The sequence below is a fragment of the Zonotrichia albicollis genome, chromosome 1 (assembly GCF_047830755.1).
Source record: "Zonotrichia albicollis isolate bZonAlb1 chromosome 1, bZonAlb1.hap1, whole genome shotgun sequence".
In the NCBI taxonomy this organism is placed as follows: Eukaryota; Metazoa; Chordata; class Aves; order Passeriformes; family Passerellidae; genus Zonotrichia; species Zonotrichia albicollis.
In genome coordinates this window covers 103,775,122-103,797,379 of record NC_133819.1, presented here as the reverse complement: position 1 = coordinate 103,797,379, position 22,258 = coordinate 103,775,122, and the positions used below count along the sequence as shown (strand labels likewise).

The 22,258-nt window shown below is 39.9% G+C and overlaps 1 protein-coding gene across 11 annotated transcripts in view; it reads left to right on the top strand.

Annotated features, from left to right (window-relative positions):
* The window catches only part of PTPRM (protein tyrosine phosphatase receptor type M), a 443,069-nt gene extending 423,913 nt beyond the window's left edge, over positions 1–19,156 (top strand). For all 11 annotated transcript variants that reach the window (XM_074548727.1, XM_074548743.1, XM_074548708.1 and 8 more), the window contains 9 exons: positions 1,716–1,870; positions 2,196–2,331; positions 2,910–3,059; positions 3,534–3,707; positions 6,465–6,596; positions 9,659–9,784; positions 11,577–11,740; positions 13,817–13,952; positions 18,258–19,156. In XM_074548727.1, coding sequence (XP_074404828.1) covers positions 1,716–1,870; positions 2,196–2,331; positions 2,910–3,059; positions 3,534–3,707; positions 6,465–6,596; positions 9,659–9,784; positions 11,577–11,740; positions 13,817–13,952; positions 18,258–18,311 — 1,227 coding nt within the window. In that variant the 3' untranslated portion in view covers positions 18,312–19,156. The remainder of the gene's footprint in view (positions 1–1,715; positions 1,871–2,195; positions 2,332–2,909; positions 3,060–3,533; positions 3,708–6,464; positions 6,597–9,658; positions 9,785–11,576; positions 11,741–13,816; positions 13,953–18,257) is intronic.
* The last annotated feature ends 3,102 nt before the right edge of the window (positions 19,157–22,258 follow it).

The window sequence follows — 22,258 nt, the reverse complement described above, 5'->3', positions numbered from 1 at the left end:
AGAAAACTCATTATAAAAGTATCCTATATGCAAAACCTTTCCTAAGTATCTGTTAACAACGACAGACAAAAATTCAGTCAGCGTGACAGACAGGCTGTTCACAACTAAGGCAGGGTATGTACAGTTCAGGACATAATCTGATCTGTGTAGCAGCCAGGCACATTGCTTTGGAGGGGCAGTTTGTTTTTTGTAAATTGTTTGAAAATCTCAGCTGTATACTGCAAGAAGAATTTGTATGGGATACTCACTTCAGTCCTCAGCGTGTATAGTCTTGGCATTGCTTTTTTTCTATGGGATCTTTGTTTCTTTGGGGGTCATGGGCAGCTGTTGCAAGCAGTATAAAAGTGTTTGAGGCACTACCTTCACCTAAGCAGAGCTATTTGCAGAGTTGAAGGCCTTGCTTACAGTAGCAGAGATGCATTAACTACCACACTCTAAAATCCCCAGAGAGCAGGGACTAAATTGTATTCAAATGTGTGTGCTAGACTGTCTTAAAATGCATCCTGGATTTCATGATGTTTTAAAATTGTTTTTTAGGATAGAAGATCATTTCTGTTTAAAGGGTGTGATCTCCTCAGTCCACACCACTGCCTCATATGCTCTTAATCCTCTCCCTTGCCTGCCTTTTTGTGTCTATTTTCAGGGGAGATAAGATATTCCTCTGAGTAGATGCCCTGTCTCCACAGACCCCCAGCCTGAGCTGTCAGAGCATCAGAGGCTCCAGCATACACTAAGGCCTTTCTAGTCCTGACATGTCCAAAATTTCTCCACCACTGAAAATCCCAGACTAATGCATAATAGCAGTAAATTAGGAAGCTTATATTACTTATTATTCAAAGAGAATAAAACCTTTTATATTCCATCTAGCTCAAGACAGGAAATACATCTTTAAAAAGAAAAGCTGTAAAGTACCAGTTACTAGTATTGTTGACATTTAGTCCAGCCTAGACACGATATGCCATAATTTTGCTATTTGTTTATGAACTGTGTATGGCCTCCAGTTTGTGGATTTCTAATGAGAATGAAATACTGGCAGCTGCATTTTGAGATGGGGAAGGGTAAATACAACCAGTAAGAAAATAAAAATTAGCATATACTCTTCTGATATCCAGACTGTTCCCCAAAGTCACATGGGAAATTACTTATACAATCAGCTTCTCATTCATACTTGTCTCACTATATCCATGTCCTTGTAGACTGTGGCAAATCACCTGAACAGTGAGCATGTGGAGGGCTACAAACACAGCCCCTGTGATTGAAGGTGCAAAAAGGTTTCCTATTATTCAGCTTTTTCTTTCAGACCAATGAAGGGGACAAATGAAAATTATGCTGAAGCTGTAGTGCTCTGAAGTCAGCAGCAAAACCCCTGTGGAGGGCAGTGGGGAAAAAAAAAAGGTCATCAGTGCTCTGTGTTCAGCCTCGCTGCTGACCTGTTCTGTGATCATGGCGTGCATCTTAAGGCCACAGTTTGCAAAGCAGACTAGTACTTAAATATAGAGATGAGCATTTCTCTTGTTGCTAAAAGTTTCTGACCAATCTAGTGTTTACTTACCTAATTTTGTTGGAAGGCTTTGAAACCAGTTAATATCCAACCTTTGAGCTTGCTCTCCTGCTGTGAGGAAGCTCTCCAGCAGTCTGTATGGATTGTGTTGGTAGGGGATGCTTTTCAGCAAGGCTCGGGTTTTTGAAGATTTCAACCCTTGTCTTTTCACCAGAGAGGTGCTCATGAGATTCGGGAGATACGTCAGTTCCACTTCACGGGCTGGCCAGACCATGGTGTCCCATACCATGCCACAGGCCTGCTGGGATTTGTACGGCAGGTCAAAGCCAAGAGTCCACCCAATGCTGGGCCTCTGGTTGTTCACTGCAGGTAGGTAAAACAGAAATCTCTCTGCTGTGGTTTGTGTTAAACTCAAGACGTGCTTATGCTTCTCCTTTACTGTGTATTCTCATACAGGCCAAAGCCACTGTAGGTCTGCTCAAAAAATACTGTAAACAAGAATACATGTATTATATATATAACAAACATATTTGAATATATAAATGAGAGTAAGAAAGCTGAGTCTGAAGTTCTGCAAGTGCATGGTGCAATTTCAGTAATCATCCAATTGATCAAGCACCAGTGAGATGCACCCTGCACCCTTTACATTTCCAATACCCTGCTGCATATCAACTGTGCTCTTCTTCTCCTTCAGTGCTGGTGCTGGCAGAACTGGATGTTTCATTGTCATTGACATCATGCTAGATATGGCAGAACGAGAAGGCGTCGTAGACATCTACAACTGCGTGCGAGAGCTTCGATCCCGCAGAGTTAACATGGTGCAGACCGAGGTATTGCTCATCTACTGGAATACTGCTTTGCAAGAAGAAATGCCCTTCTAGCCCATAAAGATAGAGCTTTGTAGTTGGCACCCTCCAGAAAGTAGTTTACTCAGTCATATGCACAAAATAGTTGCTGCACAAACCTTAAGAGCCCTTTCCCAAATAAGTGCAGTTATGCCTCACTGAAGGTTCATAATGTTTCTTAAAAATGGGGGGGAATCAGGAATGTTTCCTCTCTGGGAAGGATTCATTCTGGAGTTCATCTTGTTGAGGTTTAGTTTCATGATAGCACCTACAGAACTGCCCAGAGGAATGAGAAAACCAGAAACATTCTAAGTTTTGTGTTACGGAGTGTTGCTGCACTTCTTTATCTACTTGTAGTTTGTTTAAGCCAATCTTTATATATTCATTTCCAAATGAGTGGGATAAAGTTTTTTAAACTGTGGTTGTTACTTCTGGTCTTGCTTCAGTGCTGGTAAACTGAAGAGTGAAGTAGCAACCATATTAGTTGCTATGTTTTATTTACCAAAATACTAATGATCTATGCATTCCATGTCAGTAACTATCTACTTTAATTGCTTAACCAGGAACAGTATGTATTCATCCATGATGCTATCCTGGAAGCCTGTCTTTGCGGGGACACAACTATTCCAGCTTCTCAAGTTAGGTCTGCTTACTATGAAATGAACAAACTAGATCCTCAAACAAACTCGAGCCAGATCAAAGAGGAATTTAGGGTAAGTAGTGGCTTACATTGCCTAGAAGCTGTAGAGTTTAGCTGTAGTAAAGACTTCTGCTTAAGTTTTTATAGACATATGAATTTTGTAACAGGTCTACGAGTGAAAGAGAAAGAAGCAAAAAAAGGGAAAAATAACATGTCACTTATCTCTACTGAGTAATGCTGAATCATAAAATAATGCAGTGGGGTAGTAGTAAAATATTCATTTTACTCGAGGGTAGTATGTTGATCCTTCTGCTGTCCTTTCTCCAGAAGGCAGGCTACTCCACAGCTGTCTGTGAGGTTGTTTTCCATAATCGTATGCTCCCAGGATTTCTCTGCTTCCAAAGCCTGCTGACTGTGATGTGTTTTCATTTCTCTGCATATTGATTCCCGCTGAAGCTGAATGCTGAGCTGATCTATTCTTAAATATTTTGGGTTGCTTTCAGTGCTGTGCTAATTTTTCCGTTGCATTGTTTACTCTCCTTGAAAGACTTTAAATATGGTGACTCCGACGCTGCGCGTTGAGGATTGCAGCATCGCGCTCTTGCCGCGAAACCACGAGAAGAATCGCTGCATGGATGTGCTGCCTCCAGACAGATGCCTGCCTTTCCTCATCACAATAGATGGGGAGAGCAGTAACTACATCAATGCTGCACTGATGGATGTAAGTCTGCACCACAGCATTAATAATAAAAAGGCAATAAGCAGCCCTCCAAACTGAGCCGTGCTAGAAAATGGAGTCAGCGTAAGAAGGAAAACCTTCTGGCTTGTTTTGTTTCCCAGAAGCATGGCACAAAATCTTTACACTTCCAAGTACATTTAGGATCACACATATGTTATGTCACAGCCAAGGTTCCAAAGCCATGCTCAGAGAGCAATTCAGGGAGTTTTGATAAATTGAATGTGTCTGGATTTCTCCCTAGTGCTTGAATTTTTAACCATCTGGCCTAGGAAAACAAGAGTTACCTATTAAGAGATACAGGCAGTTAAATAGAATAATAAGGTTTGCAGCAATATTTCAGTTCCCTTTGTTTATAATTTAAACAGTAATTAACAAAAAAAAAATTGTCTGTCAACACTAGATAGTACACAAGCCATTACTTCAGCCTTCCTGTTTATTTCTGCTTGAATGAATGGTTTCTCTTCATGTGTGTGTGGAGTTTTTTCCCAAATGCATCTATGGCAATTCTAATCCTTGTAATAGAGTAACAGTAAAAAGACACTTAAACTGCCTTTACAGTCTGTAGATATTTATAGCCTATTTTTGACAATTTACAGCTATAGTCATTACTGTTGTCAAACACATAAACAACAAGAAAAAAGAGGTTAGTAAGGAAGGAACACATTGTAAATGGCCTTTTTAAAAAGTGAAGCTAGGGTAATAACAGTTTATTGCAGTTTTTTTTCATTTCTTTCCTTCCAAGTTCTCAAAGCCTTTTCCTAAAATGAGCTGAAGTTCAAAACATTCCTGTGAAAATTTATCTTTGTGTTTATCTATGTAGAGAAACTGAGAACAGAAGTGTAATTGACTTGTCTAGCTTCTCACAGTAGGTCAATGACATTTCATATTAGAACAGAGCTCCTTAATTTGTGGTCTGTGATTGTGGCATTACATTGTCTTCTTTCCTGGAGACTTCAGTACTGTTTTGTTCTGTGAATTAAATAATGCTCAGAAAGAGCAGGGCCTTAATACTTGCTTTGAAGATGCTTCCCTTCTTCACTATTGAAACAACAGGCTACATGCAGATCTGTGTCTGGGCAAAAGGTTCCAGGCAGGAGGTGATTGGGGTTGCTTTCCACCTGAAGCATGCTTCTGCAGCATCCCTGCACTGGTGGACAAGGGCAGACATTTGTTCATCTCTCCAAACGCTCAATCTCCAGCAAGCAAGATTAAGTGTGTCCCCCTCTCCACTTGAATCCATTGAGTTGTTGTTTAATCACCTCATTTAAGCCTTTCAGAGCTCACTTCAAGCAAAAGAGGCAGCAAGCTTAGTTTTCCTTATTCAGTATCAGAATGAGTTTGAGAATAGTGTTCCCAAAAGAACTTCTGAGAATCCTAATTGAATTAATAACGGAGACCCCTTTGGATAACCTCTCATCTGCATGAAAATTCCAGCAAGGCAGGACCAGTAGGACAGAAAGCAAATGCTTAATGTATGAGGAGCATCATTACCTGCTGGTTGCCATGTGCTGAAACAAAGAACCAAAGTTTTGCATGTCTGCATCTGTACCCAAAACAGTGGAATCATTTTCTGTGGTCTCCTCAGTGATTATCTGTGAAAGAACAATCATAGAATATCCTGAGTTGGAAGGGACCCATAAGGTTCACCAAATCCCATAATTGCTAGAGTTGGAAGAGACCTCTGGAGATCATGTGGTCTGACCCCTCCTGCCAAGCAGGGTCACCCTGAGCGGGTGACATGGGAACGTGTCCAGGTGGGTGTTGAATGTCTCCAGAGAGGGAGACTCCATGACCTCCCTAGGCAGCCTGTTCCAGTGCTCTGACAGCTCAGTGTAAATAAATTCTTCCTCACATTCAGGCTGGAACTTCCTGTGTTTTAGCTTATGGCCATTGCTTCCTGTCCTTTCACTGGGCACCACCAAAAGGAGTCTGGCACTATCCTCTTGGCACCTGCCAAAGTCAAAGCCACCAAAGTCCAAATCCTGGCCCTGCACAGGACAGCCCAGGAATCCAACCACTTGCCTGTAGTAGCTGATCTGATTGGATCTCTGTTGTGGTGCAAATGGTTCAGTTCAAGGCATGTAGAGACTTCCCCACCCTCCTTAATGAAGGCAGTGGCACCCCCTCCCAAAAATTGCCGCAGTATGGCCAGAGTACCTTTCAACACTCAGAAGGATGTAAGTGAAAATGTTGGTTTGAGATCCACAGGGGAAATGTTCCAGCAAACAGCTCAGTCAATGACATACTCTGGTACTAAAAGAAACATAGAGCACTGAAATTTATCCCCTGGGTATCTTCACTGCTGTCAGATAGACCAGAATTTCAACAATATTTCTGAAGAATAACTAGATATTTCCTTTCAAAGGCATTATTCAAATTTAGAGCTAAATGCAAACAGCCAAGATTAATCTGTCCATTAACAGCTCAAAACAAACCCGTTGCTCAAAATCTTGTAGGAGTTACATTGGAAGCAAAAGCCTCTGATGATTTTACTCTATGCCTGTGGCATGAAATACATTTTAGAAATATAACATTTGCAGAAGTTATATCCTTCCCAAATGCAGTTTATTAACTTTGAAGTATATAAGATCTCAGAAAAGAGATGAAAACAATATATTAATTATACAGAAAATAGAAATAATGCTTTCAGTCCTGAAGTTTTGGGGCTATGACTGACATTTTGCTAAATGGATTTTTCTCTGTTGCCATTCTTCTCATCATCTTGTTACTTCTTTGCAGAGCTACAAGCAACCATCAGCTTTTATAGTTACACAGCATCCCTTACCAAATACTGTCAAAGATTTCTGGAGACTGGTCCTAGATTATCACTGCACTTCAGTAGTTATGTTGAATGACGTGGATCCTGCACAAGTAAGTCCAGAAAAATGCTTCATTTAAAAGAGGAGTGCTAGTGCCTCAGCATTACAGAACAGCTTTAGGATGTAATCAGTTTTTTTAAAACAACATTAAATACTTACACACTAAAACATTGATTTTAGCTTCCAGATACTCATAGGGGAAGAGGAATAAATCAGACCATCAGCAGCTTCTCCTCCAAAATGTTAGTGCACACAGACATAAATTGCATGCACCTGTTGTTTATTCTAAGAGAACATGTTTTGGGAAGGCTGCTAAAACCCAAAAATTAAGGTTGTAGAATTGTGACTCAAGTCTGAAACATGCTGTAGTGGCCAAAATCATGAACAGAAGTCAACATTCATTCATTAGCCTGCCTGAAACAGGTCAGTGACCTTGGTCTCCTTACCAGGGAATAGGTGTTCGCAGAGTGAAAATCTGTGTTGTGTATTGCACAAAATTATGTGATGAGCAAGGAGATAGGAGCTAAACTAGGAGAAAGGAGCTAAAGAGTAGAGACTAAGCATCCTTTGGAAGAGAAAAGAGGGCAATGAAATGTGTAGGGGAAGGTAATTACCTTACAAAAGAGTTGCACATGCTGAACATGTTGTTCAGAAAATTGGAAAACTGAACCTACTGGTTGGCAATTTAATCACTAGGATTAATCACTTAGTGTCCCAAAGCCTGGCTTACAACTGCACAATTCCAAGTTCTTACAAAGATATAATTTCCTTAGTTCCAACAAACTGCACCAGCCCTCTGCTGGAATAATGTGGTGGTAATTTGGATTCTGAATATGTGAATATTTGTTAATTATTTGTTAAGAGCAATTGTGATTTTTTAGAGCAAACTGCAGGTCATTTAATGATCAAGAATCTTTTTAGTTTTGTTCGGCATTGCATATACTTAAAAAATATTTCCTCTTCTTTTTAATATGTAGAATTTGTTTTTAAAAGATACTGATCTTCCTTTTGGTCTTCCAAAGGAACATGCAGGAATTCCACACACTGTTTTAAAGACTGAATTTCTGATTCTAAGCCCTGCGCTGTCTACAGGGAGGAAAAACAGAAATGAAAGACAAAACTTTTATTCATGAATCTAAGATTATTTTCTGAGTGAATAAGGAAAGACTCAAGGGAGACAGACTGTTAGGGACTGCTGAACAGAGTGTTTTTTAATTTGTTGGCTGTGTTTTGAATTTACAACAGAGCATGGCTATTCCAAGCATGTATTAGCCTCACAGGATTTAAAAGCTATTGGGATATGCAGTTAATGCACCTGCCTCTGCAGTATGTTAAACCTTTTACCTCTTAATGGAGTAACAATCTTTTCATTAGGAATAAATCTCAAAACCCTCAGAGCAAACAGAAGTAGAGAGAGGGCAAAGCTTATTAAAAACACACATTACATTCAGATTTATTAATAATTACTGTTATGATTATTATCTATGTATATATGAAGTGTTTACAGTTCTGTTTAGATATTACCATTTATGTGGATTGTTGTGCTCTATTGGGAAATGAAATTCAACCCTTCACTGTGGCTCTGACTTGAAGAGAGTCGCTAGCATCACTTGCATGCAAAATGTGCAGACTTAAATGCTTTTGGTTTCTTTAGAACTTGAAAATCATAGCTTCCTGAAACAGCCCCAGCAAACAGCTCTGCTTATTATCATTAAGCATTTTTCAGAGATCTGTTAGAACTGTATTCCTGTGTATTTGAAGGATGTGTACTAAACTGTGCACATGTTAAATGATCTGAGCACTGGCATTTGCAACAGTTGTATGCATTGCATTTTGCTATCCTGTAAACCAGCATATTTCATAATAAAAATTTGTGTAACATTTAGACAATATTTGGAAAGCAGTTGTCTCAGCAGACCACATCATAGGGAGGGTTAAAAAATGGAAACATATTTTCCTACTCAAAATTTCGGAGTTTAACTTGTTAATGTGATATCCTGCAAATCAGACCCTGTTTTCTTTTTTAATTGGTGTAGTAAATGGTTATGTTTTCGTAAAATGTAGTCATCTCTAAACAACTTTGTTAAGGACTAAGTATTGTAAGAAATGCAAAACAACATCTGGAGTAAATGTGATTTGTCAGCTCAGCTCTGGATCACCAACAGCAATGCAGCAGAATGAAGACCACAGCTGTTTTACTGATTGAAATAAAAAGTTCCAAATATGACATCAATGCTTCTGCAAGCAAACAAAATTTCATGAGTTCATATTTAATTTTGGTGAAAGCTTACAAAAGCTGCATGCTGAAACTGCTCTAAATATCCCTGGCAAAAAAAATCATTAGGATTTTTATGAAAAAAATAGGCAGATTCTAGCTACGAAAACCTTCTTGCAAAGTGTTGATTCAATCTTTAAAGTATTAACACAGACGGTAATTGGTTCATGGATTAAGCCATTGTTATATTATTAGACACTAAAACCATGCAAGATAATAGTAATTTTACTTTGTGATCTTTAGATACCTAGCAGTAATTTTTTCTGAGAACTGAAGAAAGCATAATTAATATTTTGAGGTGTCACTAATAAGATGAAATTAAGCAATTATTGAAAGTTTAAAGCAATGCTAATATTAGCCAGTATTATCGGTCGCAGGTGAAAAACATGAAAGTTAAGTCCTGACTTTTGAGAATTTATGTACCTTTCCTAGCATAAATCACATGCAGTTTGAATTATTAGCAACTGTTCAGGGCAGTTGTAGGTCCCAGGCCTTTGGTCTTTAGCCTCCGCTGTCTCCAAGATATGGCAATATTTGTCAGCCTCTCCCTGTCTAGTCATAATATATTGTAGAAGTAATGCTGAGTGTCAGAAGTGTTTTACTCCAGGCACCAGACACTGAAAGTACAGCAGCAAGAACCAGCATGGTAGGTACATGGAAAGGCATTATGAAAGCAGAGTGCTTGAAACCGAACTTGGTGCATCGTGTGCTGTATAAAGATACTGTGCAAGAATTCCAGTAGTACATGTAGGACAAATTCACATACAGATGACCATGTTGAGGGAGCATGAAATCCAAGGTGATTAACTGTGTTCTTTTTTGTCCATGGTCTCCTGTAGCTCTGTCCTCAGTACTGGCCAGAAAATGGAGTCCATCGGCACGGTCCCATTCAGGTGGAGTTTGTATCGGCTGACTTGGAAGAAGACATCATCAGCCGGATATTCCGAATTTATAATGCAGCAAGGGTAAGGATCTTATTTCCAAAACAGTTTTGTCTCAGTAGATGAGTTGAGTCTACTCAAATCATAAAAATGAAAGCTAAACTCACATAGAACCATTTTCATTTTTCAGCATATTTATTTGAAAGCGATGGCGCAATACTGAGTCACAGCACAATTACAGAGGATAAAAAAGACTTCTATGTATAATAAAAGTAAAAGAAAAAATTTAATACATATCTCAAGTGTGTTAAATGCAAATGAAATAAATGCAGCATTCAGATTGTATGATAGCCAAAAAATGCTGAAATCAGTGCTGTTTTCAATAGTTTGAAATTAGCCATCTTGTATATTTGTATCCTGTGTTATGTGAAGAAAGCTGTGCACCAGTTTATGTTAGTTATGTTTTTCAATAGCAATCCAAGCCTCTTAGTGAAGATCCTCTCCCAATAACCACACTTCATAACATATGTAACCACTTCAGAAGGGCAAGCAGGTTGTTCTTCTATCCAGCTTTTATGCTCCCATAAAGTTGACAGAAGACTAAACAAGGCATTTCTTTCAAGCTGAGTGGAAAAAAGATTCCACCACAGACCAGATATCTGGTCCCATCCAGGGAGCCTTTGCAATGGGACTCGTATCAGCCACCAAAAAGCTGTAGTTAGGAGTAAGCAGGACTCCGTTCAGAAAAAAAATCAAGAACTTCCCTGGGACCTGTTAGCTCGATGGGCAGGGAAAGACACCAAAAACATGTTAATATCCAAATGGGGAAGCAGATTGTAAAGCTTCAAATACTTCCTTAATACTGTGAAGACCCGGCATTTGCAGTAAATGTAGCAATATAAAAAACACAGCCTCCAGCAGGCTGTGACCTTCAGCAAGCGCTGGGTCTGGCTGCTTTGGGAAGAGGAGCCATCAGCTGAAAGAAACTGGACAGGAAATCAGTAGATTCCAGACTTTGACATAAAGCACACAAAACCAGTTGGAGAGCACATCTAATGCCGCATCCAGTTTTGTTTATTCCCATATCATGTTAATCTTACGTCCTCTCTATTAACTCTTACTCTACAGAATAAAATTTAATGTCACCATTTCTGTGTGTTGTTCATTTTAGGAGTGGCACTAAAATGCCCTTACTTTGCACAGAAGTGGCAAACTCTAGACTACAAAACCAGTTTTCATGTGCATGTTTGTTATGCCCTTTTCAAAGGACTGTAGTTTTCTGCCACTATCTCTTGTTCTGTGCTCCTTTTTTATTTTAAATCACCATAAAGCAACTGTTCAGTAATGTTTCACCAGAGGGGTTCTGACTGCTGCAGTAGAACACAATAAAATAAAATGTAGTTAGATATTTTTTTATAAGCTAGAAACATCTGAGGGTTCAATTTGGTTTTCTTAATGTTTCCTGCTTCAAAATATCTTGAGAGGGTTTGACCTTTCTTGTAAAAAAAGGACAGAAACACATAAATGTTCTTAAAAACACTGAAGCTTATATATGAAAACAGTATATAATTGAAGTTATGTTACAGCTCTGTCTTTCCTACCAAGCTCCTCCTATCTTAATAATTCATTATTTGCTTGATTGTGCAGATGTACTATTGCTATATTTTAGCCTATTGTATAACAGTCTGTTTAAAAACTCTGGTTCTAACAACTCCATTGAAAATTAAAAGTCATCAATCCTCAAGGGCAGTTGAAGTTACATTAGCAGTTTGTCAGCAATCATCTGCTTGAACAAGTTCCCTTCCTGATGCAAATACCTGAGTTTCATGCCAAACAAATAGTGTTACTTTTCCTGCTTTTGTCCGGATCCCTGCAGCCCCAGGACGGCTATCGGATGGTGCAGCAGTTCCAGTTCCTGGGATGGCCCATGTACAGGGACACTCCGGTTTCTAAGCGCTCCTTCTTGAAGCTCATCCGTCAGGTGGACAAGTGGCAGGAGGAGTACAACGAGGGAGAGGGACGCACGGTTGTGCATTGCTTGTAAGTATGGAAACAGAAGAGAGGGATAAGGGAATACTGTCACAGAATTTGTGCCAGGCTTTAAAAGATTTGTAACGAGGTGAAGAGGCATCTATCTAATCTGGGGCTGAATAAATAATACAACTGCTCATTTAAAAGCTTCGAATGCAAGAGGAATTGTGTCATTTTAATGCAGATTCATGAGTTTCCCCATCTGTCCTTTGTTAAAGCCCTATGAAAAGATGATGGGTTTGAGTTAACGCCATTTTATATAAAGAGTCCAGTGACTCTTGCAAATGGGAAAGTTGCGTACTTATTCACAGTAAATCAAAAATGTGCCTTCAGAACAATGTACCTTTTATTTCTGCAGATAAGGACGATAGAAATAAGTAGTTTTGGAAGGGTGATTCATTTTCCACCATAAAGCACGGGAGTAAAAGTGGTGTGATAGACCAGTTACGATGATCCTGTAATTGCCTTACCTTTCTCTAATAATGGTATATTTTTTTGTCCTCCTCTGACTTTGTGCTCCACTCATGCAGACTCTCATCCATTCTGCCACCATCCTTCTTTTGGTACAGTTTAATACCTGTACGTGCTTTTGCCCTCAGAAGTAGCTGATCTTTTGGGACTGAGTCTTCAGCGGTTGAAGTTGTATTCATCTTCCTCTAAACATCTGTTTAAAGATGTTGCCATGATAGAGGAGGGACCTGCAAACAGGAAAACCATGTTCAGAAGTTGGGACCCTGTGTCAGAATGATGGAGGAAAATCTAAAAGTATATTAATAATTCCCACTATCACTGACCTTGAACAAGTCATTGCTCTTCAGTTTCCCCATCTGTAGTATGGGGATAATAATACTTTCATCAAAGGAGCATTGTGCAGTGTGATTAATTAATGTTTTGAGATCTTTAGCTGAAAAGGCCCTTTTGAAGTGCAAATTACTGTTATCTCTGAGGTGGCTGATGATATTAAATAGTTGTACAACATCACACATGCGTCACTTCCAGGCAGTAAAGAAAGAAAAAGCTCTAATATAATCCTTTTAAATTACTTTATTTTAATTAAAATTCTCAAACAGTCCCACAATATCAGGCACTGTTTTGGCAGCAGAGAGCATTCTTTTCATAGTGCCTGGATGTGACAGATGTGCGATGTTGTATCTTCCTTTGAAAATCAACCATTTGCAAAGCTTGTTTGAAAGACCTGCTACCTAACTAGTCTGCACTCTGGTAATTATTAAGGTTTATTATTTTCAGTGAAGCACAGCCTAAAGATTCTGATTAGAATAAGTGTAGAAATAATGGGGCTTCCAGAAAGAAAGAGATTCTCTTGAAGATTAAAAATAACCAGGGATAAAGTATTATTAAATACTGTATTTGATCATGTACATGAACATTTGTGCCTGGCTTCTTTGTTAGCGATTCGCTTCGGGTTCTCATCCTCTGATAACTGTGGGTGGAGGGGGAATACATCTGCCTTTAGAAGCAGCCCTTGCCAGGCAGCCAGCCCCTCTTCCTGCTGCCAGGAGCTGAGATGACCAGCCAGGGGGACATGGCAGCACCACCCAGTGCCATACCAAGTGCTGCCACCAGGACTCCCCCAAATGAGACTTCTGGTGCTTTTGCAGTTCCTCCGAAATGCCTTTGTGTCCAGGAGGAAAGCACCAGAATCTGGAATTAAAGAGCTCAAAGATTTGCCTTCTCTGTGGCATTTCCAGGCCTGACGCTCATTGCAGCTATGTGTGTTTACAATGCAAAGCAGTGTTGAACTGAAACTAAAAGTACTTTATCCTTATTTTAGCATCCTCTTTGTGCTGTCTCCAGTGTTCACTGAAGGGTGGTGCAAAACTCAGCCATTCAATTGCCTCCAGGCTGTCAGCCTGCTGACTTCTGAATCATAGCTTTGAGATCTTTCAGCATGCCAATTCCAATTAAAAATCATGTTTTGCCTAGAGTTGGGCAGCCTTTGGGGCCAGGAATGTTCTGTGGTTTCTCTCTGCTGGAACTCAGGCCTTCTGGAGCCATCCCTGTTGCTGTACAAACTTGTGCCACAGAGTCCATTGTAACTGAGCCATTTTATCACTTTCGCTGCAGGAATGGAGGTGGCCGCAGTGGGACGTTTTGTGCAATCAGCATTGTTTGTGAAATGCTTCGACATCAGAGGGCTGTTGACGTGTTCCATGCTGTGAAGACACTGAGGAATAATAAGCCTAACATGGTGGACCTTCTGGTAGGAGCTTTTTAACTGCACCATTAAATAGAAAATGTTCTTTTTCTCCGAAGAGTCAGTAAGATTTCCAGGATTTGCAGTGGGAGTTGTTCACAAAGCAAGCGAGTCATTTTCAAAGGGGATAATGAAGTCACTTCACTTGTAAGAGTATTTTTACACTGCTTTCTTCCCAAGGAGACTTTGTCTCTGTTCATTTGAATTTTTTAAGAGTTTTAAACTTTCAGATGAACATCCTTATTAATTTGCTTTTCTAGCAGGCTGAACCAAGTGGAGAGCAGCACTTGCATGGTAGAAATAATAGTTATGTAAAATTAAATGCCAGATTTTCAAATTATATATTTTATAAATAGCTTAATCGCCTAATATTTATCAAAGCCATGAATTTCAGTTTGACATCCAGAATATTGCATTTAATTATGGTTGCTCTATCTCATAGAAAGATTAAAGAAGTTCAGAAACAAGGAGCCATGTGCAATTATTTTCCTAGAGAGTGTTTTATGAGCTTTTTTCCTAAATGGAGAACTGCTGAAGTGCCAGCTGCTGTGCCAGAAGAGCTGCAGAACAGCTTAAACCAGCAGGTTCTTACACTCCAGTGTGTAGTTTTGTACTTGGAGATGGGTGTAGCTCGATGCCCTGTTCTGAAGCCTGGGCTATAAAAGACACTTTTACAACATCCTGCTGCAGAGGTGGCTGCTTAAGAGGCAGCTGCATTTGATTTAGTATCACATGCAGGAGGAAGCAGCATCTGGGCATTTCCAGGGATGTTAACCCAATCTGAGCCAGTTTTGCAAGCTCTGGTTAGACAAATTGGGGTCATTTCAGCAACTTTTCTGTAGCATGCCCAGGGTGAGGCAGGTGACATCTCACTGAGTTGGTCCAACCTCTTGTACTTTTAGGAGAGGACCCTCTCAGCTGAGCTGAGTGTGGCACACACTGGAGAACAGGCAGAGAGAGCAGGACTTGGACACACAGGTGAAAGCAGGCAGGGAGGGATATCCACCTCCCCACCACATGGATGGCTGTGCCTCCCCTCTCCTGTGGCAGGGTGGCTCCCACCACATTTCCCATCACAGTGCTCTCTCCTGGCCTGTCTCTGAAGTCCCAAACCCTCCCCTAGGCCCAGCTCTGGCGAGGCACAGGGAAAAGGCCAGATGTTGTCAGCTGTGCAGAGCAAGGAGGGAGCTCATGAGCAGCGCCAGCAGTGTGGAGCTGTGAGTCTTGTGTCAGTGAGAAACTATCAGACTTCCACAGTGATGGGAGGGAGCAGCTTGACTGGCCTCTTTTCCTCTCATTTATATCCTCAGGAGGAGAATCATCGTGGTGAGAACCATCCATTTTTATTTCCTAGATATTAAGAAAAATGTCCTTCTACTTCATTCATGTAGTATAGTTTATGCAGGGATTTGGCAGGCTGGTGTTCTCCATCCTCCTAGAGCTTAAGCCCACAGAACTCTCTGATCTCTTATTCATTTATTTTATAGAAATAAAATGAAAATTACCAGTGTAAAGAAAATGCTCTCTATAAATTCCCATTTGTGAGAGTTCTCCAGGTATAGATTTGTCAGGCAATTGTCTCCATTTTTCAGAAGAGAATTTTTTTAATCAAAAAAGCTAAATGTGTTATTTTAAATAAAAATATATCTTTTAGTAAACTGAGAGTGGTATTGGGAATGTCTGGAAGGCACAGAAAGGCCTTGTAGGGCCTTTTTTTAATTAGGAAATTTCAAAGCACTTGTGAAAGAGATCAGTATTGTTTTCCTTATTTTTACTGACAGAGGAATAAAGGCAAGGGACAACCAGGATTTTTCCCATTATCACATAATGCACTGACTGAGCAGAGTTAGAATGACATCTCTTCAGTTGTGGTCTGCCACCTTGCAGGAACAAATATTTGAATTAGCCAGGTTTCAATTTCTGTGTAAATTGCTTCATGGTAAAGGGAATTGGGAGACTTGAGTTCCTTTCCTGATTTTGTTACTGACTTTATCCTTTATGACTCTTCTTATATTAATGTGTCTTTGCCTCAGTTTCTCTACTGGAAAAAGAAGAACAGTAATATTCATCCACCTTGTAAAATTTTATGGTAAACGATGAAATGCTCAAAGTCATTGCATTGTTTCACAAAAAACAGTTTTAAGACTGCTTTATCAATACATGTCATGCACTTTCTGACTACATAAAAGGCAGTCTTTACCATCCATACTTAGATTCATCTCAGTTTCACTGAAACCTTTGGTGTTCCTCCAAGTGTAAAACTCTGAATGCCACATCTGGAAATCTAATAATTTTTTTCAGCTGTCATACAAAGGTAACACATGATATTGCAAAATATCTATTATGGAATGCCCGAAGCATTTGGTGATAAATGTTATTGGGCCTACCCACAGGTGTTCTAGAAAATAAATTTAAATATACCTCTCTGAAGCTAGCTAGCCTAAAGAGACTTTTAATATCCACCATCAAGTGAATAATAAAAATGTACAAAGGAGACTAGTGAGTGAACACAGTGGGAAATAAGGTATGTCTGCTTTTTAAGACAGGTATTCAGCTTACTGAAAATGACAGTTATTCTGCTAGATCAGTAAATCAGCATAAAATGAGCATGGAAGAGGGGAAAGGGATGGGTGGCTGATCTCTTGTTTTGATCTGTTATGTAGTTATAGAACAATTTCCATTTATTTAGAAACATATATGCAATAAAAGCAGAAAAGGAATTTACATAATGCTCTGTTCTTTCCCTTCTTCTTTTTTTTTTATTCTTTTCTCATTCTGAGAAAAGAATAAAATTCCCATAAACTGCTTGTGTCTACTCATTCTGAAGTAGACACAAGCAGTTTATGGAACCTTGCAGGACTTTAAACACATACAGCTCTCTCATCACTTAGGTTCTTGTGCACATTAGACTTGTCTTCTTATGATGTGGCATTTCTCAACAAAAGAACTTCTAAATGATCCATGCTTGTTAATAGCTTTTTGATTTTATTAATAGTATATGGTCTTTTGCATGTAAAGTGGACTCTCTTCTCAGCTAAAATGTGACCCAAAATCACAAGTACAGGCCAAAAGATTTAATCCTTTAAAATGTTTGCTTCAGGGAAAAGAGAATATATCTGAAGATCTTACTACTCGTGATGTTGGGCAAGGCTGAGTGCTATCAGCTGATTAAATCTGTTGTTGTTCCTAAATGTCAATATGTGCTTAGTTATCCTTTATTAATCAAATAAAGTGCATAAGCAAAAGAGGCATTTCAGTAACAGAAATAGTTATAAAACTGGCAAGTGTTTCCAAATTGAATTTTCAGAAGCCTGAGCCCTTAGATTCAGGGAACATGCACTTACTATTTCCTTCAGCTTTTTCTTCATTTAAATATTTGTAGTATTTTTGAGTATTGTGAGTAGCAAAAATGAAAACAGGAGAGGGGTATGTATGCACATAAAACTGGGAAGTTATCAGTGACTGCACCATTTGAAAGTTTCAGAGTGGACAATGGTCAGTCAAATCTGCCCTCTCCATTCCACTGTAGAGGTGAAAGGGGCCAAGACATGACCTTTTGTCCCCAAAGATGCAGAGTGGGTTTGCATCCCTCAGAAAGGGGATTTATTTCCCTGGGACTTGCTCTGTTCCCAAGCAGCTACAAATACAACCAGCAGGTCTGTGTTTGAAGCACAGGGCTGGCACCTGAAAACTTAGGCTCTTTACAGTTCCTCTGTTACCCAGGCTAACTTGAGCATCACTGGCAGTTGCTAAAAATTAATTGGAATTAATCCAATTCATTTAGCTTGGGCCCCATCTCACAAGGCTATTACACAGTCTTGTGGGTTGGCTCTGGGCTGCAGATAGAGGACCAGCAGTAAGTACTCTTGCCCTGAAATGCAGCAAGCGTCTGAATGACATTAAAAAAAAAGTTGTAATCTGGGAAGTACTAAACGCTGGGTCTATTTTAAGATAAATGTTTCCAGGGAGGAATTTCAATAACTCAAATTCTCATAAAGTGCTACATGAGCATTTTCACAGATGACAGAAGGGGTTGCAAGTCAATTTGCTTATGTGCAGTCAGTTTTTCTCATACAAGTGTATTACAGCAGCTAAATACTCATCTAACATGAGCAGCACCATAAGTTACTATGTATAGTGTCTATTGTCTGGTTAATATAAAGATTTTCTTATCTGACCATAAATTGGATTTGCAAACTGGTTCCCACTGACAACAGTTGATAGTAAATAATTTTAACAAGAGAGAAATATTGACCCCTTTAATTAAGTTTCTTCAATAACTGACTTTGTGGTTTCCTTTTGATTTTTCAGGATCAATACAAATTCTGCTATGAAGTGGCTTTAGAATACTTGAATTCTGGCTGATTGTCTAAACAGCACAGACAGAGCTCCTCCTTTCACTACCACAAACAAAGCAAGTCACTTCATGATGCCTGTGTAAACGAGATGAAGACTTCTCAGTGTTATGCTTCTACTGCTTTGTATAATTGGCTCTTTTTAAGAGCCCCAAGAGATGTTTATAAAACCGCTTGCACTGCCCGATTCCCACTCCAAAGCTGCTGCTTGGCACCCCTGTGAGCCTACACCAAACCACGTGGCAGTCCTTGAACACCTTATCCATGCTCAGCCATTGATGTGGTGAAGCAGCATAGTCCTCTGGTAAATAAGAGAGCACAATTATATTCTTATGAAGGAATTTGTACTTTTTCTGTTACATTTCGTTGCCTGTGATTCTCAGTTATTGTCACAGCCTAGTGTACATTTCTGTTCTGTGGAGAATGCTGTCTGGCATTTTGATAATATATGATTTTAGTTATATTTGTATTCTAACACGTGCATAATAAACAAATCATATGTAGCTTATCTGAACTAACAGAAAGACATGTACCAAATCATGATAACTTTGTTGAGTTTTAATTTCTATCCACTTTGTACCATTTCATAGAGAGAATCTTGATAGAAATGCAGTTAAAAATGCAAAAGACAGGATGCTCAGATTAATATATCCAAAGCTTTTTCATTTGTTTATATTGTAAATATTTTTTGATTTCATCAAATTATTTATTCATTAAAATGATTTTTTTTGGTGAAGCACAGTGAGTGACAATCATTTTTATTAAGCCCTGGAAATGCTTACTGTATGATAGTGTAAACATTTGTTTACCTTGTATGGATTCTCAGCTCAATAAATAATTACATACATGATAAAATTTTGTTTAATTTAATATCTCTTGGCATCCAACTAAGCCTCTTTTTCTAGATTAAATCTAGTAAATACTGAACTACCTCCAGTGAGTGTTTATTGTGCTGGTCCAGCCAATAGTGAGGTCATAGAATCACAGAATCATAGAATGGTTTGGGTTGGAAGGAGCCTTCAAAATCATATAGTTCTAACCCCCCTGCCATAGGCTGGGACACCTTTCACTTGACCAGGTTGCTCAAAGCCCTATCCAGAGTGGCCTTGAACACTTTCAGGGATGGGGCATCCATAGCTTCTCTGGGCAACCTGTTCCACTGCCTCACCACTCTGAAAGTGAAAAATTTTTCCTAATATCTATTCTAAATCAGCTCTTTCTCAGTTTTAATCCATTCCCTCTAGTCCTGTCACTACAACCTCTTGTAAAAAGTCCATCTCCACCTTTCTTGTAGGCTCCCTTCAGGTACTGAAGGGTTGCATTTTGGTCACTCTGAAGCCTTCTGTTCTCCAGGCTGAGCAAACCAAATTCCTGTAGCATTTGCTGGGATCCCTGGAGCTGGATGCAGCTCACCAGAGTGGAGTTACATATATACTGTGCCAGTATATGAAAGAGGTGAGCTGTATGCTTCAAAATGCACAAATGCAGAACCTGAGAGATGCCCTGTTCTGAAGAAGAGATGGTGTTGTGCTTGGTCTTGTCACAGAACCCTCTGCAGCCCTGGGCATTCCCTGCCATTCCCTCTGTGCCTGCTGCTGTGGGAAGTGCTCTTGTTCTTGAGATGTATGATTGCTGTGAGGGGAATATAATTCCTTCCGTTAAAGACACCAATGCTAGAATGGCTGGTGGAGATGTTACTCAAAAAATTGTGAAACTGATCCATTACTAGAGCTATTGTCAGTGGATAGGTTTACATCATTAAAGAGATTCCTGAGAATGGCTGTACTGATCTTCCATGGTGTTTGGATGGTTCCCCTTTCTACAAAGCACTGACCAGTGTCTGAATGTGCTGGGAATTGCTTTTGTTGCAGCAACAAAGCAGCAAAAAGGGGGAATGAGTCAGCAGTGGGTTGCTGAGCCATCTGCTGGAACCACAGAACATTTTTTCATCCAGAAGTTTCAAGGAGACATTGCAGGCAGAGCAACTGCTCAATACTTCCAAAGCTTTATGGGAAACCCAATTCAAGGATGTGGCCGACTGCACAGTATTTCAGCTCTTAAATGATCCTGCTAAGCTGTCTGGAATGGGGGCAGCATCTATTTAAATGTATCAGTCAACCTTTGAGAAGCTCTAAATCTAACAGATCCGGCTTGGACAGAATGACTCCCAGCTTGTCAACTCCCAGTTCAAAACCACTCTAAAATTTAGATCTGAAGACACAAAGACAGGTTTGCTCTGCATCTGGAAAGCATCTCTTTTAAAGTGTAGCTGGCAGGTACAGGCCATTGCTATAAATTGAACAGCAGTACTGAAAAACTTGGGAAATACAATCCCAGTCCTGAGAAGAATGATGGTCCTTGGATAAACCTTGTAGCATTTCAGCCTGTTGCAGAATGTGCTCTTACTCATTTTAAAACCCTAGTGTTAGGAAACAAAATCCAAACCTCCAACATCATATTCCTCACAACCAGCTTGACAGGCCAGGTATGCCAGCCAAGCACGCTTCTTTGTAATAATTATGGGACCATAAAAAGTTGTGTTCTGTGATCTGTCCATTGAAATATGCATGGACACATCCAGTGTTTCAAAAAGCACAAGTAAGATATGTGTGCCAAAGGAGCCCTTGGACAGAAGGCGATGCTGGCAGTGTGATCCCAAACGTGAAATGCAGCAAGAATCATGGATTTCTCTCCCAAGTGTCAACCAGACATTATTTCAGCTGCTGCACTCGTGCAGACACACTTTGCACAGGTCAGCCTTGGGGGGCTGGGGCAAAGGGTCAAAGGAGATGAGGAGGAAAGAGTTTTGCAGTGTTTCTTATTGTTTTACTGATATTAGTCTTTTTTTCCCCTAGTTCTGACATAGAGTTTATGTTGCAGAGTCTGTCTGATGTTGTTCCAAAAGGCACTCTGCGAACTTCAGTGCTGTAAAACTGGAGCCAGCCAAAGAAAGCACAGCAAGCAGCTTTGTGTCCTCACTCTCATACTACAGCTATCAATCCATACAAATTAAACAAAAATCCAGGCTAAGGCAAAACAGTATTTGGCCAAGAAGAAAAAACAGTTTAAGCTGATCACATGGTTGGAGCACGTCTCCAATAAGAAAAGGCTGAGAGAGCTGGGGTTGTTCTCTGGAGAAGAGAAGGCTCCATGGAGACCTCATTGCAGCCTTTCAGCACTTCAGGGCAGTCCACAGAAAAGGTGGTGACAGACTTTGTGGCAGGGCCTGTTGCAATAGGATGGAGGGTAATGGTTTTAAACTAAAAGAGGGACTGTTTAGATTAGATGGAAGAAATTTTTTTCCTGTGAGGATGGGAAAATACTGGAACAGGTTGTCCGAAGAGGTGGTAGATGCCCATTCCTGGAAACATTCGAGGATGTGTTGGACGAGGTTCTTTGCAATGTGTATCTAGTGGAAGGTGTTCCTGCCCATGGCAGCAGGGTTGGACTAGTACGTTCCAACCCACACCATTCATTCAGGAGTTAGGAATGGAGAAAATAAAAGGAGTCAGAAAGAACGAGAAAGAAGATATTGAGATATGAGAAAGAAGGGGCTGATATTCCAGAACTCTGAAAGTTATCTGGAGAGTGGTATTTTAGAGGAGACAAAGAAAACAGCAGTGATAGCCATTGCAAGTGCAACCTCCAAGCCATTTGCAAGCCATTGCAAATACAACCTCCATTTTCAGAATAAAGTTACATAAACATGGGCCCAGTAGAGTGCAGAACTTTGTGAGTCTTCAGTCCCAGTGTGGAACAGAGGAAGGGATGCTTTCTTCAATGCCCGGTATACCCAGTGTATAAATGAATAAAGAGGTACTTTGAATGGTTTGCCATTTGTTGTATCACCCAACTCATCATCTCTGCAGGACTTGAGGTAGGTGATTTTTTTTCTAAGCTATTCCAAAAGAGCAGCAGTGGGGATGGTGAGAGAGGTGATGGCATGCAGGAAATCTG